General features: G+C 43.0%; 1 protein-coding gene across 1 annotated transcript; it reads right to left on the reverse strand.

Annotated features, from left to right (window-relative positions):
- Window positions 1-305: 305 nt before the first annotated feature.
- Window positions 306-16,628, reverse strand: MYOZ1 (myozenin 1). Its single transcript, XM_009671246.2, has 6 exons — window positions 16,411-16,628; window positions 14,211-14,312; window positions 12,413-12,594; window positions 3,976-4,210; window positions 1,686-1,845; window positions 306-856 (listed from the first exon to the last, which is right to left on the reverse strand). Exons 2-6 carry the CDS (start codon window positions 14,284-14,286, stop codon window positions 625-627), a joined length of 885 nt encoding a protein of 294 aa, XP_009669541.1. The 5' UTR covers window positions 14,287-14,312; window positions 16,411-16,628; the 3' UTR covers window positions 306-624.
- Window positions 16,629-16,967: the final 339 nt, after the last annotated feature.

The raw sequence follows: 16,967 nt of genomic DNA on the forward strand, positions 1-16,967 counted from the left end.
ACAGTGAAATAGTTTAATGTCTATTATATTGACAGGCTGCCTTGCTATTTTATCTCTTGTAACACCTTTGATCCCCTTTAAGTGCATATGTTATTCCTCTCGAAGTCATCATTCCTCACCATCAGCTTTGAAGTCTTTATCCAGGCCACCTTGATTTATACTTGCTTATCTTATGACCATCCCTATCGGTCCCAGATCTTTGTTCCCAAGCTAAGAGCGTGCTTGTGAGATTGGAACTTTTGTTATTACTAATGCCCAAACTGATTCAGCAGCACTTTCTTTAAAAGAGAAAATCAGACTTTTTTCCTCTTGGTGCTTTATTACTTGTTAATATATGACAAAACAGATTTATTATTGAGCAGACAGGCAGCATTTAGCATCTCTAAACAGAAAAACACTTCCCAGTTTTGCCCTTTTTTGCCCTCGTGAATAAAAAGCTCCTTTCCCTCAAACTGTTTGTGATATGGATTAACACCACAGCAAAGATAAGTTTAGAACCTACTAGGAACTTGTCTGAGTTAAGAGCAAAATAAAGGAAGGACTAGAGTTGCATTTTTCAGCTCCCTACCATTAACTTGCAAATAGACAGGGCTGAGAAAAAAGAAAGACCTGGGGGCTGGGGATTTATAGCTCTTCTGTTTCACCACTCCTCGGCACGTTGACCTCAATATGGTACTCAGAGGATTCTCCTGAAGGCATCCAAGGTATTGGGGTTCTGTTGAAGGAGGGTCTGTTGCTGAAATTTTGATTATATAACATGATGGATTCTGGAAGCAAAGGGCCAATCTCAAACTGAGGCACTTTGAAGGTCATCCGTTTGGCTGCTTTCTCATAACCCCCATAAGGCATGGCAGTCCTGGCACAGGGGAACAAATGGAGTTAGCACACAGGACATAGGTAAAGAATGCAATTTAGAAACTAAATAAAAAATGAAAGCTGTCAAGATTCTAAATTTTACCAGTGTTGCCATGTCATTGGCCAACAGATTCTGCCCTAGAACATACGCACCTATGTTGTCTATGCACTAAAAAAGATAAACCAACTCTCTGCTCCTATGCACTTCCGTCAGCCTGCTGCATGAACCTCCATCAAACCATTCACCTTCCACACCTATCACTACCCCATACACGTAGGAGGCAGAAGCTGTGTTATTGCAGAAAGGAGTGGGATTTGGGTTCTAACGTTCTGAGGCCGTGGAGATGGGTAACAAAGTACAGAGGTTAACAGAACGTTGTTGCTGCACAAGAAATATCTGTATAACTCATTTTTTATCAGAAGGGTCAGGAAGAACCTGCTTCTTATCTGAAGTAATGTGAAATATATGGCTTCTGTTCTCAAGTATTTTTCTTGAACTCTTTAACTTGAAATGGCTGCAGTAATAAACAGTGGCAAGCCAAATCTTCCTTGATCAGATAGGGGGAAAGGAAGGGGAAATAGGATTAAAGTCATGTTATCCTGCTATATACGTTTTTTATCTATAAGCTGGATTCAAATCTCTAGCTCTTAATGTAGTTTCTTTTTGTAGGCCCCCAAACTTTGAATCCATAGGAGACTGATAAGTAGAATGACATATCACTATCATATCAAACTTAGGTACACTGCTTTAAACAGAAGATAGGAGGGTGATGTCTAGGGTTATATTTCTTATGCAAAGTAAATTGAATTAAGTGTCCAAGTAGGCTTACCTATTAAAAGACTTGTAATGGGGGAGATCAGCTTTGGGACCATATGACAGTAAGTCAATCGTGAACTGACATTTGTCCTGAGGGCTGATACCCATTGCTCGTTCCCAGGGGGATATGTAAGTTTTAAAGATTGTGACTTTTTTCCCTCCTGACTTGCCATCTGTAAAAAAAGGAAAGAAAAACACTCTGCTCAGACAACGCTTACTCCAAATACATCACCTTTCTATATTGTGCTACTGAGGCTGAGGCAACAACAGCTTTGTCTCCTGATCCTGCAACTTCAAAATCAAATCCTAGTATTTACAGTTAGCTTTTTCTTAAAAGAGACTGTGTTATGGGCCACTTCCATGCTCATCCACAAAGCATGTGTACCGCAGTCTGAGAGCTACTGATCCATGAATTTGCGTTAGAGCACATATCTGAAAGCTAATTTTTCATTGTTCCATCTGGTTGCTCAAATAGAAACCTCTTCCCCCAAGAAGAAATGTCCTTACGCTATCATCTCTTCCATTACCTCAGGGAAAGCTTTTATGCAAGCTAAAATGCTCCCTAATTTCAGAATTAACTTCTTCCTTTCCTGTCTGGTCATAGCAGACGTAAGCCCTCCCTCCCCCCAAAACCTTGTCATCAGATAGGTCAAAGCGAGTCCTGATTGTAAACACTCCAGAAGTAGACTCAAACTTTGCAGTTGACTCTTTTCTAACTGTTCCAACTAAAAACTCTAACTGTCATATTTTGGGATCTTTGCAGCCCACAACCATCTTTATTTTCTCAGGAGTCTATTCTTGAATGTTTTAAAGTTACCATCTCTCTTGTGTGAATATTTTTATAAGTTGGTATTTTCTTTGTAGTTACATGAGTAGACACTCATATTTTCCTCTCCTGAGCCAGGATGCTAGAGGGAAGTCTGGCTCAAACACCTCAGGGTGGCTAAAAGTTGTTTGAAAATCTCATGGGGTATCTCTGTGCAAGTTAAAGTGGTGTCAATGATAGAGCTGCACTTTGTTAATTTGATATTCAATCAAATACTTGATTGCCAGAAATTTTAGGTTGGTTACTTCTTTCTTGGACTTGCATATTTTCTTCAAACCTTGCCTTCCTGGTTTCAGAAAATTATAGACATACAAAAGAATCTCATTTTCATTAAAAAAAAAAACAAGCAAAACTACCTTTCTACCTTTCTACCCTTTCTGTGCGAAGGACATAAACTAAGTACTTCAGAAGTAAATTGATTGCTAGAGTTGAAAGATAAAGCAGTTGTGATCCATCTCTGCAGTAAGTACTGTGGGATGATGTTAATCCTCCTTCTCCCTGCACACAGAAGTAGGATAACAATAGAGAAAAATCACCTGTAAGAAGATAGGCTACACAAATTTCTTTTTCACAGTGATATTCAGAAATGTTAACAATGATTTTGATACAAAATGTATATTCGTCCAGAGTGTAAATGAAAAATCTTGGATTTTACAAGTCATTTAAAGTAGCTGTTCATTTAATGTAGTTCTGCCCAGTGCCCATGCAAATTTGCCTTTTTTTTTTTTTATCCCATAGGAACCATTAAAATGACTATTCTGTATGCTCAGGAAGAGATTTATAATCCAGTATCATAGGCCTAAAATTATGCCAAAAAAGAGGATGTCAGGCTGATCTTATTACAAGGGGTTTGGTTCCAGAGGTTTCTGGCCAAAGTAAATGGAGGATAAAAGTAAGCAAGGACTAAATTTCAAGAAAAATACTATGCCTCATAAAGATATTGCTTCAATAGATTGGTGATGATTACCAGATAATGTTTAGAAATATTGCTATTCATTTCTGAAGATTATCCAAGAAGTGATGTTCCTTTAGGTGAAAATTTTGATTTGAAATTAGGGCCCATATACTCAGACTGATGTGTCAGATCAGACTAATGGAAGAGCTGCTACAACTGCTGTATGTAGCAGTGGTCAGTGTGGAACATTTTGGAAGAAAAGGTAGAGCCCCATGTTGTATAACGTGCAATACTAGCACGCTGTTATATCAGCCCTAAGAGCTCAAGAGTTCTCAAAAATTCCCAGAATTTCTTTGGTTTAGCCAAGGCAGGTATTTCTGCTTCTTGCCTGTGAATAAGCCACACAAACATGCAAATAAAACTGTCAAGCAAAAGGAGATTTAACTTTTCTAAATTTTGCAGCTGAGCTTAGTTTGGAAGAATTGAGGTTTTAACCAAATTCATTTACCTGTCCCTTAGAGTAAGATTGGCCCAAGCTCTGATAGCCTTATCTATTTCTTATTCTTGCAGAGATATACTTGCCTTTCTCTGTACCGTCGCCGCCTCCTCCACCACTTCCAGCCGATTCCCCGGCATGATCCCCTTCACTGTCCCCAGGCCCTCCTTTGCTTCCAGGCCTAGGAGGAACTGGGGGATACTGCTGCTTACTGGAGCCGTGCTGCCCTGCTGTTACTCCTCCTACCATTCGCCCTTGGGCATAGCCATGAGCATCTCCTCCGTAATGCCCTCCTGAAGGGATGAACTTCTGAAAGTGATCCTAGAGCAGGAGAACAGAAAGGAGGAATCACTAATCCATTTACATTTACAGGCATAGGTCTCAGAACGTAAACTGCTGAGTCCTCAAGGTCTTAGCAGACTTATGTCTCAATTACAAAATCAGTGGCAGAACTTAGTATAGGTTAATCTCTATATTCAATATAGGAGTGCTTACGGAAAAGCAGCAAGGGCAACTGAAGGTCACTTTTTAATGGGCACCTCATAGTCATTTTATATGATCAGGCTGGGAAGAGGGGGGTCTGTGTACTGTCCCCAGCAGTGATCAGTGTGAAGTACAGGAGGCAGGGAAGGGAAGTACTGTGCTTGCCAGAACAGGTAGAGGTCCAAATTGAGATACATTAGCTAAGCTGTGGGAAAGCAAGCGGACAAGAAACCAGGAAGTGTTTCATGTCAGGGTTAAGATAGCCCATCTATCTAACCACTAACAAGGCAAGACAGAAAGCTGTATCCATCAGAGAAATAAAGCTGGTCTTACTGTCCAGGCTGTCTGTCCTCTCTAGTCCAGGCTGGAGGGTGCAGTCCCTGCAGTACATAGTGGAAGAGCAAATCGTCTGTGCTGAGTTTACAGACTCTGTGGTGCCAGCACAAGGGCATATCTTTGCACAAAGCAATTTTAATAAATATTTCTGTGGAACAGAAAACAATATAATATGTGTGGGAAAATGTTTTATGTGTTGGGCACCAGCGAACTCCTATCAAGGATAAAAACGTCTCACGCATTACAGCCCACATGGCTGTATAACACAAGTCACGTGGTGCATGTATCACATATAGTCTTTCCTGTTGGACTGGATGATTGGTTAGGTACATGAAAAAGTAGCAGAGAAATACAGCTGAAGCTGAATGCATCTGTGGTTTCTCATGCTGCAATTCTGCTCGTGTAAATTCCTCTCCTGCAGTCAGTGGGAGACCAGAGTACCAATCACAGGGCCCTCAAAGGGTTAAGGCTTTCTCAGGGCTCTTACACCTATTGCAGTTTAGCAGTAAGAAGATTTCCAGGCTGTAAACAGGCTTCCAAGGCCAGCTGTTTGGTCAGCTAAAAATAGACGAGAAGTGAAAACCCCACAAGGCTCAAGGCAGAATTATCTAACTCTCCGCTCCGTGTGTCTCCAGCAACAGTGTCCAGGGTTTCACAGCAGGTCAGCAGGCTGCAGCCCAGGCTTGGAGCCAGCTGCAGGCTGAAGTGGCAGAGCTGGTGCCCCCAGGGCCATTGGGGACTGTCTGTCCTTCTGGCTGAAGGGAATTCCCTTTTTAGGAACAGGGAGATCATGTTCCCCTGAATGTCAGGAAGCACTGAGAAGGGAGACGATCGTGGGCATGAAGCTTAAGCTGTACACAGGAGCTAGCAGGGCGGTTTTTTCAGTTAGGCGTCAGAAGCTATGTAACTGTAGAAAAGCAAACTGAAGGTTTTTTGGGGTATAGGGGTCAGAATGAGGTCATCTCAAAAGGTTACTGTATATGCGAGGTTAATGCGTCTACTTATTTGCCTCTCCACAGCTCTGTATTTTCAAAACAGAATTTGCATGTTTTCCTTCAAGTTTCACCCACGCTGTGTGCCCTTCCTGCAAATCAAATGCTTATTTCCCTTTTCCTCTGCTTACTAACATGCACTCTCCCTTAAATAATGTCACGACACATAAGCATAACATGAGCTACAGTAAAAAGGGCTGGTTTGATTTTGTGCACAGCAGTATTTGATGTCGCCAGGAAGGGGCATCATTGTCTTGCCATGTTATTTTAAATTGTGATATTATCACTAACTAGGAGTGAAGTTTCTCTGAAACATAAGGTTTGCCTCAGGAAAGCCAGACTGAAATCCCATTTAGATAGAAGTGAAATTAGCTTGATGGATCTCAGCCGAGTTCATGGCTCTTCACAGACCTACTGAGAAAACATCAGCAGACCTCTTCATTCAGATATTAAGAGCCATTTTCTGTACAATACCACTGGTCCACTCACCTGCCAGAATAAGAATCTCTTTTTCATTCGTTTTAAATGCCACAAGAGATCATCTGAGCTCAAACTTACATGGGAATCTCCTTTTTCTGTAACAGGAGGCAAAGGCTGGTTCATCTTTTTGAAATATTGAACCTTGCTGGATTTGAACCAGCTCACTCCAAGAGAGCAGAGCTCAGGAAGGGCAGCCTCAAGCAGAAGTCTGGATGTAGCCAAAGCTGGATGAGTGCAGCCACCTCTCTTGTACTTAGAGGAGGCCTGTGTTCAGGGTGTTTAAAGTGAAATATGGTATATACCTGCAGGGAACGTGTCACCTGGGCCGTTGCTAACAAAATGTGGAGCTTTTACTTATACGCATATTCACATCACAAAACCCACCATCCCATTTGGTTTTGATTGACCCTCCTATTTGCAGTCCCAGGAAAGAAGCCCAGGAGTGTCAACTGAGGACGCAGATTGCTTTCTCCTCTTGCCCCTGGCAGCAGTTCCCACAGCCCCTCCAGGGTAGGGTCTGCCCTGTATGCATGTTGCGGGAGGCAGTGGAGGCTCTCAGTCCCTGGGCATCCCTATATCCACTCTAACAAGAGAACAATTGTGGCAAGTTCATATGATGCATAGTCCTCTGGGTTGACTAAACAAATTGGGTTCATGTATCTTTGAAAGTCCTTAGCCCTCGCAAGAGCTTGATCCCACAAATTAGAAGCCTAGATTGGATGAATTCTGAATTTTCTAGGGCTGCTGTACATGTCACATGAAAAATAGATGATGAAAGATGATCCACTAATGGAGCTGGGATCTCTTAAGTATCTCAAGGCCCTGGCATCACTGCAGGCAGTACCCAGGAGGAGACACTGTGTGCTCCCCCTCTGCTCCTTGCTGTGCCCTGAAGAGAATGATTGAGACCACCAAATGTGTTTCTATTTCCACCTCACTGATGAAGAACTTCCCAAAAGCTTGATGCCTGTGTGGTTACGAACACTTCTGAAGTTACTGTGACTCCCTCCCCTCAACAGCAGCCACTCAAATACTCCTTAATGGTGGCATGGGAGATTTAAAATTGGAAACACTAAGATATGGGAGAAGAAAGATGACTGCGTAAGACTACCTGTTCTTTTTATCAAAGAAATAGGGTAAAGGGGTGCCCCTGGCTCCTTCACTTGAAGTTGCACAGCCTTAAACTCATGATTCACTTTAATAAAAAAGAATGAAAATAAAAAGTGACCTTAGGTTTTAAGACATCTTGTGCTAATGGATTTTTTTTCTATCGTTCTTCCACAAGGGGGATGGTCCCATAGTTTAATGGTTTGAGCTCCTGTTTTCTATTCCTAGTTCTATTCCTGACTTGTTATTTAATCTTGGGCAAATCATTTTCCACCCCTATGCCTGAATTTACCAGTCTAAATGAGAATTTTCATCTAATACCACACAAAAATTATTTATCTTATTTGTATACTTTATATCATCCTTGTAGCATTCTCTTTTTGATGGAAGAAATTGAATCTCTGCCTCCGTTCAGTCCAAAGTTTTCTCACAGTGCTCCATCAAAACTGCTGTGGAGAAACAATGGCCCTTCTCTGTCATTCCTGTTTCCACACCAATCACTTCTTGAGCAGGAAAGCATCAGACTTCATCTTCATTTCTAGATTGTTTTGGGTATAGGTGAGACTCTAGCTCTTCTACAGCAATCCAGCTCGAGCACAGCAGGGCTTATTTCTTTAGAAGGTTTTCATCTCAGCTGGCTAACTCCACGTAGGTCACAACCTAAGAGTCTTCCATATTTCAGCTTGTGGGCGTCCTGTTCAAGAGGTGCAAGAGGTTTAATCTTTCCTGCAGAACAGACTTTCTGCAGAACAGACTTTCTAGGAATAGTACTTAACATTTGCCCGTTAACCCTGTCTCCAGTGATCTTCATTTTCCTTCTGCTGGGTACGTTAAGGGACATACAGAGCCATCAGTGCACGCCTGTGCCATAAACTAAATGATGAGATCTTCCACTCCTCCATCGTTATGCTTTCCTGCATACACTGTATCATGTCTGGCTATTTAGCGAGTAAGAACTCTGAGGCAGGATGTTTGTGTGCTTCTGTCTGGTATGAAGCACCGGTTTTGGCATTGTAACATAACCACTTCCATTTGCTTCCTTCCACCTCTGCCCATTCTTCCATGTCTCTTCTTGTTCAGCAGCAAAAGAAATAACGGTTTACTCCTGCCGTTGTCCAGAGGAACAGTAATCCAGTTCTTTAACCCCTCTTTACTTCTTATGCTTTAGTTCACATTTGGTCTCTCATTCTGATCTGAAGAGTCCGCCTGACCTGAAGTCCAGCAGAAATTGCTTGCCAACACAAATGCAGCTTGTTTTCATACAAGCATTGCCAGGACATGGGAACTGCATTTATTTTAACTTGTTGGCTAATCTGGGAATGTATCAAGCTTTTCTCTGTAGTTCTGCTAATAACTATCTTCTCAGATATCAGCTATTCCACCTTCCTAATGGTTTTAATTTAAAATCTAGTAGGTAAGGCAGAAAGAAAAAAAAAAAAAGATAGAAGGAAATCAAGTCTTTCTGTAAACTGTTTCCTGCATGTGACTCAAATCAGGCCACAGATTTTGACCATCAGAACAGACTATTTATTTTTAAGGATTCTCATTGGAAGAAAACCAGCGTAACAGCAGCAACAAAAAGCATAACCATGTTTTTGTTTTTGAGCACTTTCATTACGTAATGATAGGCTGGGAGGTCTTGCACAGAGGTTTCCCAAAGCAGAGGTTGGACAATGAGTGGAGTTATGGGAATAACGAGGGGGGTTGTAAAGCTAAGAAAAACTTGGTTTCACATGATCTTGACATATTTCAGGCCAAACAAATGTATTGTTATTGAGTGGAGAACAGGTCTGTGAACTACTGATCTAATTGCTGAACAGCAAAGCAGGATTTCAGAGAGCCAGAGATAATACCCATACCCTCTCTGTGGTATTGGATAATTAATTGATCTGCATGGTTCAGTTCCGCTCTGTAAAAAGAATGTAGTGATTTCCTTCCTGCTCTGGTTGATCAGATGCTACAGTAATACAGCACATAGCAGATAGGATTTCATAATAGTCTTTAGACAGCAATAAATTGCACCCCACAGCTCCCCAGTAAGGTTGATAATACCCTCTGAGACGTGTAGAGTACCACAGTTCCTGCAGCTGGGTGGCACACGCTGGGGTAGGGAGAAGAGATCCTTTTTATGATTTACTCTCACTAGCCAGAGTCCAGCAGAGCCCACCTTCTCCAGCGTGACACCAGACAGGGAGGACATCTCATGCACTCTCATTTGGCAGGTTATTGGTGTGCTAAAAGTGTCAAACTCAGCCCTCCCTGAAAACGTCCCCTTGTACTGTATATTTGCAAGGGAAGAGAGACAATACTGAAGACCAGTAGACAGCGAGTAGTACATTTCATTGTGCTCCGGTTGCGAATGTTCAGTCCTTTTGACTCTGGGTTTAGCTCTTCTTTGCCTTTAACTGGATAGATGGAGCCATAGTAGTAATAAGAGAGAGTCACAGGTTCACTCTTTTGCGTGGGGCCATCTCATTCATGCACACCCAGTGTATAGGTTTTCTCTGCTAGAAGTAAGGAGAGTGATCTGATCGTTCAGTGTGGTTGTTTGGGAGAGGGGAGAGTAGGAGGGAAGCAGGAGAGCAGATCGATGACATGGGACTGCTGAGATCTTCCTTTTGTGGAAGGTTTATGGCTCCAGCACAGGCTATTCTGGGAGCTGTTATCTAGTTTGGATTTATTTTTAATAACCTTTCTCTTTGTCCTGTTTTTATATTCCATTACCTTGCTATTCCACTTTTTTTGGTTCGGAAAAAAAAAGATCTATCCGTACTCCATCCCAGGCCTTTCTTGCCCTCTTTTGCTAAGTTTGTCTTGAGAATTTTCTAAGACAGCTAAGAAATCCATGATGTAAAAGCAGAAAACACCCCACCAGCTTTAAATCCCTCCAGGGTCCCACAGCCTCAAAGGCACAAGCGCTTCTTTGGGATGGGCAGCAAAGGATGTGAAAATTAACTGGAAGGAGCAAGTAACTGAAAATAGCAGCAGGAATTTTCTGCTTTGCCATTAGCTTCTTCCTCCACTTCCCTTTCGTTTAAGCCTCCCCCTTTCTGCATCATCCTTTGAGCAAAGCCAGGGAGAAGGATGGAAAGGAACAGAGAGCTAAGCAAATATTGCAATCAGAAGGCTTTTTTGATGAAGTTGATTTTGTGCTAGACTCAAGTGCTGTCCTGACAGTTTGGAAGATAACAGTAAGGCCACCGATCTGCTGCCATTGTCTGCTCAAGAACAACCAGCTCTCCAAGAGAACGGCTCGGTTGCTGCAGTCGCTCAGCTGCTCTTCTCACTGCTCTGGCTGCCAGCAAAAGTGCTAATTCGTGCCGGCTGCGGTGACAAGAACAGTTATTCACAGAGGCAGTGGATGCAGCCCGGAAGAGTCTTTGGACAGAGCACACCGGGCAGCCAGCAGGCAGTAACAATTATGTCTGTGGTCCTGCTAAACTGGCCCCAAGCAAGGGCAGTACAGCAGACCAAACTCTTCCTGCATTAACCAGTGGAGAGCCTGCATTAGCGAATGTTATCTGTTCCACGAACGTGGGGAAAAGATAGATCTGCAAGTGAGCCATGCAGCATTTTAAAGCAGAGTATGAGCTGCTGTTTGGAGACCCTGCCGCCATCATTACCATAAAGCAAAGCCACAAAGAAAATGCTACATTTGTTAGGGCCTCTCTCAACCCCCAAATATGTTTCTTCACAGCAAAGCATCCTGCAGTCTTGCTCGAACAGGAGTGACCTTCTGGAATAAAGGGAGAGATTCACTGCAGAAAGGGTATGGAGCAAACGTCAGGTTTTGATGAATAAAACACAATAAAGTAGGAAAGACAGCTTGAGAAAAGAAATGATTGTTACCAGCCTTTGTAATCTGTTTTGGAGACCCAGTGTTTCGGTTAGGACTTTGGGGCCTCTGTTTCTGCAAATCCAGTTTTGAGCCTGTTTGTCACAATTTGTTCACTTTGTATGTCTCTGGTTGGACACCCTTAAGTGACACTTTCACATTTTTGGAAGTTTGGACTTCAGCCTTTTTATTTCCTTTATTTTCTCACTCTGCCTATGATCCCCACTGCAGTCTTCAGATTTCTGACATACAAACTTGGGCTTCATACCTTTTGGGAGCTCTAAGATTGCTGAGGATTTATAATAACATTTGCATTTCACTAGGATGATTTGCATTTCACTAGGGTGTTTTTGTTTGGCAGAACATTTTCTTCAGCTTGACTTTGTTTTCTTGAATTGTCTTGGACTGGGAAATAGATGTCATAAAAGGATAAAATGGCAGCAAATAAAGTTTAAAGAACAAACGAAAGAGAAGATGTTGAGTTAGAACACCTACAATCCTGAGACCTTTCCTGTTTGTTTTACTGAACTCCTGACAATCATGTAAAAGGAAAGTTTTGTTTTTAAAAATGTAAATATCTTCAAAAGACCTTACTCCAATTACCTAACTGAAGAGAGAAGCCTTAATTCAAAGGTTAAATAACAAAATTTACTGGTGGGAAAGGGAGAAAAAATGAAATCTGACTTTAAACACGATATTTTGATAGGCAAATACACTAGCAAAAAACAAACATGACTTCTAGCAAATAAACTGAAGGTATTGCAGTGTCAGTAGAGGTTTTTGTCCAAATTTTCGTTTATGGAACTTCTTGCAGAAATGAGCAGAGAGGACTGTGCTCATAATAAAGAATAAAAGTGTATCCTAGGCTAAAAACAGAACTGTGTCCACTGGAGCTGAAGTCAAATCTGAACGGATCATTTCCTTGTAAAAGAAATGGAACTGGTACAACAACAATTAGTCATGCCCTGCGCGGCTCTCAACACCTGCAGATCATACAGTCCTCCCTCTTCACTCAGTATTGGATTTTCTAATGCTTCTCCATCAGTGATACCAAGTGTTCCCCAGAGGAAACTAATGCTGCTGCCAAACAGAAATTAAACTCATGAAATCTTGTCTTTTCCCTGCATTGCTTCGCCAATGGATCCTCAGCACACACACACACACACACACACACACAAACACACTCACAGTGTCCTCCTCTCTCCAAGGCCAGGGGAGAGCTTAGGCACCCTTCATTCCTGCTCCCCCTGGCTGTATGGAGCAGCTTTTCAGTTTTAACCTCCAACCTACCACAGAATTGTCGACGAAGGCGTCAGGGTTATTCTCATAAATGAACTTCTCCACCCTCAGCTGACGTAATTTGAACATCTTGGATCCTTTGTTAGTGAGGAGAGAAAGCTCTTCTAGCATCACATCTCGGGGGATGCTGATCTTCTTCCCCAGATTCAGCTTGGACACCTCTTGTGGCATGGCTATAAAACATATCAGATGGGACACTTCAGGAAGTGCTGTGGTCCAGATCTCTTTCCCATCGCTTCCCAGCATCAGGGCCTTCAAAGCAGCCAAATTCTCTTCTAAATTAAAATTTTTTAGGACGTAACCTATGCACCAAATTTCTTGCACTGATGACACTTTGGATATAGTTAGGTGCATTTTACTCTGGATTGCAATCGAGACAAATCTGCACAGATAGCAGTTCTGTAAGGTTGAAGCTGGATGCAGGAATCCTACCTCTGAAATACCTCAGTCAGAGCAGTAGGATTGCTTAGTATTGCCTAAAAAAGCACCACTAGCTTGTCTGGTTACCATCCTGTACTCCCCTCTTCTGGAGTTAAATGAGTGGCAGTCAGCTCTCTGGATGGTGCTGACAAATAATAAGCAAAGAGAACCCCAAGGCACTATGGTTTAAATATTATCCTGAAACCATAGCGAAATGTAATGTTGTTTTTTTGTTTGTTTGTTTGTTTGTTTTGAGGGGACTTTTTAAAGGGAAAAGGGGTCGGAGTTCCCTTCGATTCTTAATACTCCTGTGATTGGACAAGTCCCTTTCCATATAATTTGATCCCACCAATTCACCATCGCAACAAGGCATTCAGATATTTTCAGTGTAAAAATGAAGTCTGAGTTTTTCATTATTCAGAAACAAGCAGCTTTTCTTAGACCTTCTTTTTTCCATATCAAGCAAGGATAAGACCACTTACCTACCTCTACTTCTCATTTACAAGAGGATGAATCTCCGTCCTTCATCTAGTATGAAATTGGTATTAGCACATTCATTTTCTCTCTCCCCCTTCCCCCCGAAGAAACTCTTTCTTTTAGCAAGCCAATTCTGTATAGCAGTATTCTCCAGTACAGGAGGAAATGCTCTTTTACTGATTATTCAATTTTAACTTGCTTGTTTACTTGAATACAGGATTTAGTGACATATACGCTAATAAAGAAGTTTCTACAGCCCTTTTGGGGCACTGAAGAAAGTGACAGCACTGAATTGTTACTGTTCAAAATTGCTGCAAGTATGTGCCATGCTGTCAAAGGGAGAAGATGAGGCTGTCACGGCTGATTAAAGCTCACCCTATATGCATGTACTCTGTAGAAGGAAAAGGGTCCCATGTTACATCCCTCCTGCTGTATTAGCCCCACTGAGAAAATTTGACTTTTCCCACTAGTGAGTGCTGGAATCAAAGGAATGCTCTCACACAGAGGAAAACCAAATGAAGGACAAAGGTGATGAGAGAAAAGATCAGCACAGAGCATAACTAGACGCAGCAATATTGATATCTATAAATTATCGTATTATCTTTCCATTCACACTGGTATGCATCCAGATTAATGCCACAGGAGACAGTGGGTTTAGAAAGTGTAATCCAGACTAGAATTTGACTTGAGTGTGTATGCAACACTTTTGAAAAGAAAATTATGACATATGATGTCGTTAGAGGCTGAGCTTTTGCAATGGTGGCCCTGCCTCCTGGTGTGTTCACTGCATACCTTTCTCTGGGAGCTCAGCTGGATAGGGTGTGAGATTTTAAAGGCTGAAATTCAGGTTGAAATCCAAACAGTTCTCATATATGCAGTTTACATATCTTACCTTCGTGTGTCAGCTTCCCAATGAGTTTAGTGGACTTTTTTCTTTTAACAGGAGCAGGAGTCCCTGCTAGGGGCATTCCCACAAAGGGTTCTCTGCTTTGCTCTAAACACACAGAAGGAAATGGAGAATGAAACACTGGAAAGGTCTCTTGCCCCTCTTTTAGTTTCCCTCTACAGTTAAGAGACACAGGATCTTCATTTCACATGCAGATTCTTTTCCATCTCTCTCACATAAAGGAGCTAGTAAACAGTATCATCTCAGACAGAATATCAGCATTAGGCCGTTGTGGGGCTCTGTGGAGACTTCGTGTTAAGGCACAAAATATGGTAACAGATTACAGAAGAAGCATTGCTTCACTACCACATAGCGTTGCCACCCAGAATAGACAGTATAATTGCAGCACTGCAGCCTCCCGGCACCTGTGTATGCCATGATGGTACTATGTTGTCATGTTGTGCTGCAGTGCAGAATGTCAGTTTGAAAAATTCCTCGGTCATGACTTAACATCATTGTAATGCCATTTGGATATCGTTAGGTAGTAATACATATTCTTACATAAAGATGTTGGGTCTGCCCACGAGCTATGTGGGAACATTTTGAATAATGTCCATACTTGGTTTGGATATTTGGATAGTTCTGTTAGAACTGGAATTGCTTCTCAGAAACCTATCAGACTGCAAGTTATGCAAAAAACAAAACCCTATGTCATTCTCTTTTATGACTGTTGATGATATATTACAAAGGGCTGGAGGAAGAAGGCACAGGCCTGTTAGAGTTGTTGGTGCAAGTTGTTTGAAGTCACTTACACCTGCATTTTATGTATTCATCCTATTGCATGTCATTTTGGAGGGAGAAGGAGAGGAAGAGGGAGATTTCTTCTCTTACACTGTTTCCCATCTCTATCCCCAGGTAGGATGAGAGACCTGTACTGCTAAGTTGGGAAAAGTTAGGAGAAATCCCAGCAATTTTACTTCGGGCAGGTTCTCGTAGTCCTTCTTGGGGGTTATCACACATAATGCAAGTCGGGCTGATGTCTTCATTTTTGCACTGTCCTTGCCAAATGACAGTATGTAAGGAGACAGATCCTCACCTAATAAATGACCAAACTTCCATTGGGTTCAGCAATAGCAGAGAGTAACTAACCATCTCTGTCGCTGTGCCTCTTTACACCTTTAGTTGCTCAGAGCTTCAAAACAGATGTTATTAGCTGTGAGTTATTTTTTAAAACTAGCAGGCAAACTGGCTCTAGGACTGTGTACGCTGCCCTTGTTGTGATCAAGACGTTTTTATTTTCCAAATATTCTACAGTTTTCTTCCACCATTGCTCCTTTTAGAACATGATTTTGAGAGATGGTGACAGCTGCTGAAAGCAGCCTGGCCAGATGAAACCAGACCCAATTACATTGGCAGATATTCTCTTGGATAAGACTTTCTTTCTGATTTCCAAGTTTGATTTTTTATTGAGATGCTGCCTATGTGGTTCACATCATAAAAGAGCTCATCCTGGTGTATTCCCAAAGCAAGTGTGAGCAGGTGCAGCCATAAAGCACACGCCATGCATTCTCCTCGAGCAGCCGGACATCTGCTTGGCTATATAAAAGAAGCAGGCCCTGCTTGACAGGAAAAGGGCAATGCTGCCAGGAGACATGGGGGGAAGGAGTTTCAGGGAGTTTATGGCTCATTTGATGGGTCATAAGAGTGGCAGATGGAGGGAAAACGTCTGCGCCCCCAGACATGGACTCCCTGGGGCAGGCAGGGCGGGCTGGCCCAGTTAGGGAGCTGTGCCCCTCCAGCACGCTCATTCCCAAGGAGCAGCGAGGGCGGGTTTGTCCCGCTCTGCTGTCCTTTGCTGCTCCAGCAGGATCAGGGAGCACACGTAATCAGTCTAGCATAAGGAGTGGGGCAGCAGCCTTTCACTATGGATGGGGCTCAGAGCCACGGTTGGACCGCTGTTCGATCTGTCACCCCACAGCAGCGAGGCTGCTGGAGCCTCAGTCCCCTTGCTCCCCACTCTCTCGTGCATAGGACCAGGACCACAATTCCCCTTTTCTCCCATCAGCTCTATCCCTTGGTGTAATTCCTCTGTCTTTTTCTGCTTCAGTCTTTGCAGCAGTCATTTCGTTGGCTTTGCTGCAAACCAAACCAATCTTTACCCTCTTCAGCCCCTGCTCCAAACTGTTTTGCTGCCAGGTCAGCTTACCTTAGGCTTGTAGTGCCAGGCTCAGACCAGCTCACGCGCCTGCCCCAGGGCTCGGCAGCAGGCTGGCAGTGTGTGGGCAGCGTCCTCCCAGCCCACCTTTGGGCGCTGCGGGGAGGCTTGTCCAGCAGCCCCGCTCACCCAGGGTGCCGGGGTGCAGGCAGGCTCTGCCCGGCGCAAAGTGCTGATGTGGAGTGCTGTGAATTTGACTCCTGAAGGCTGCTCGCACAGGCATCCTGCAGTTATTAATAGCTGACAGCCCAGAGAGCAGGGTCTCAGATAGCACCACCACCAGCCCGGAGGAAAGGGGAGAGGAAAAGGTTGCACCTCAGGCCTCCTGCAGTCACCGCCTCCGTTCCCAGGAAGACTGGGCACCCTTTTCTGCATAAGTGCATTGCTCCTTCCCTTCTGTTCCAATCAACTTGCCGTTCCTCTCCCTCCTCCTATTGCACTTCAGTAATACCTCCTCAATCTCCTATTTCTCAGTAATGCCTCAAGAACTCTCTCAGGTCTTGCTCTTTTCTACACCCTCCCTCCGCCTCCTCCTCACTCCATCATTC

This window comes from Struthio camelus, chromosome 7, assembly GCF_040807025.1.
Source record: "Struthio camelus isolate bStrCam1 chromosome 7, bStrCam1.hap1, whole genome shotgun sequence".
Lineage (NCBI taxonomy): Eukaryota > Metazoa > Chordata > Aves > Struthioniformes > Struthionidae > Struthio > Struthio camelus.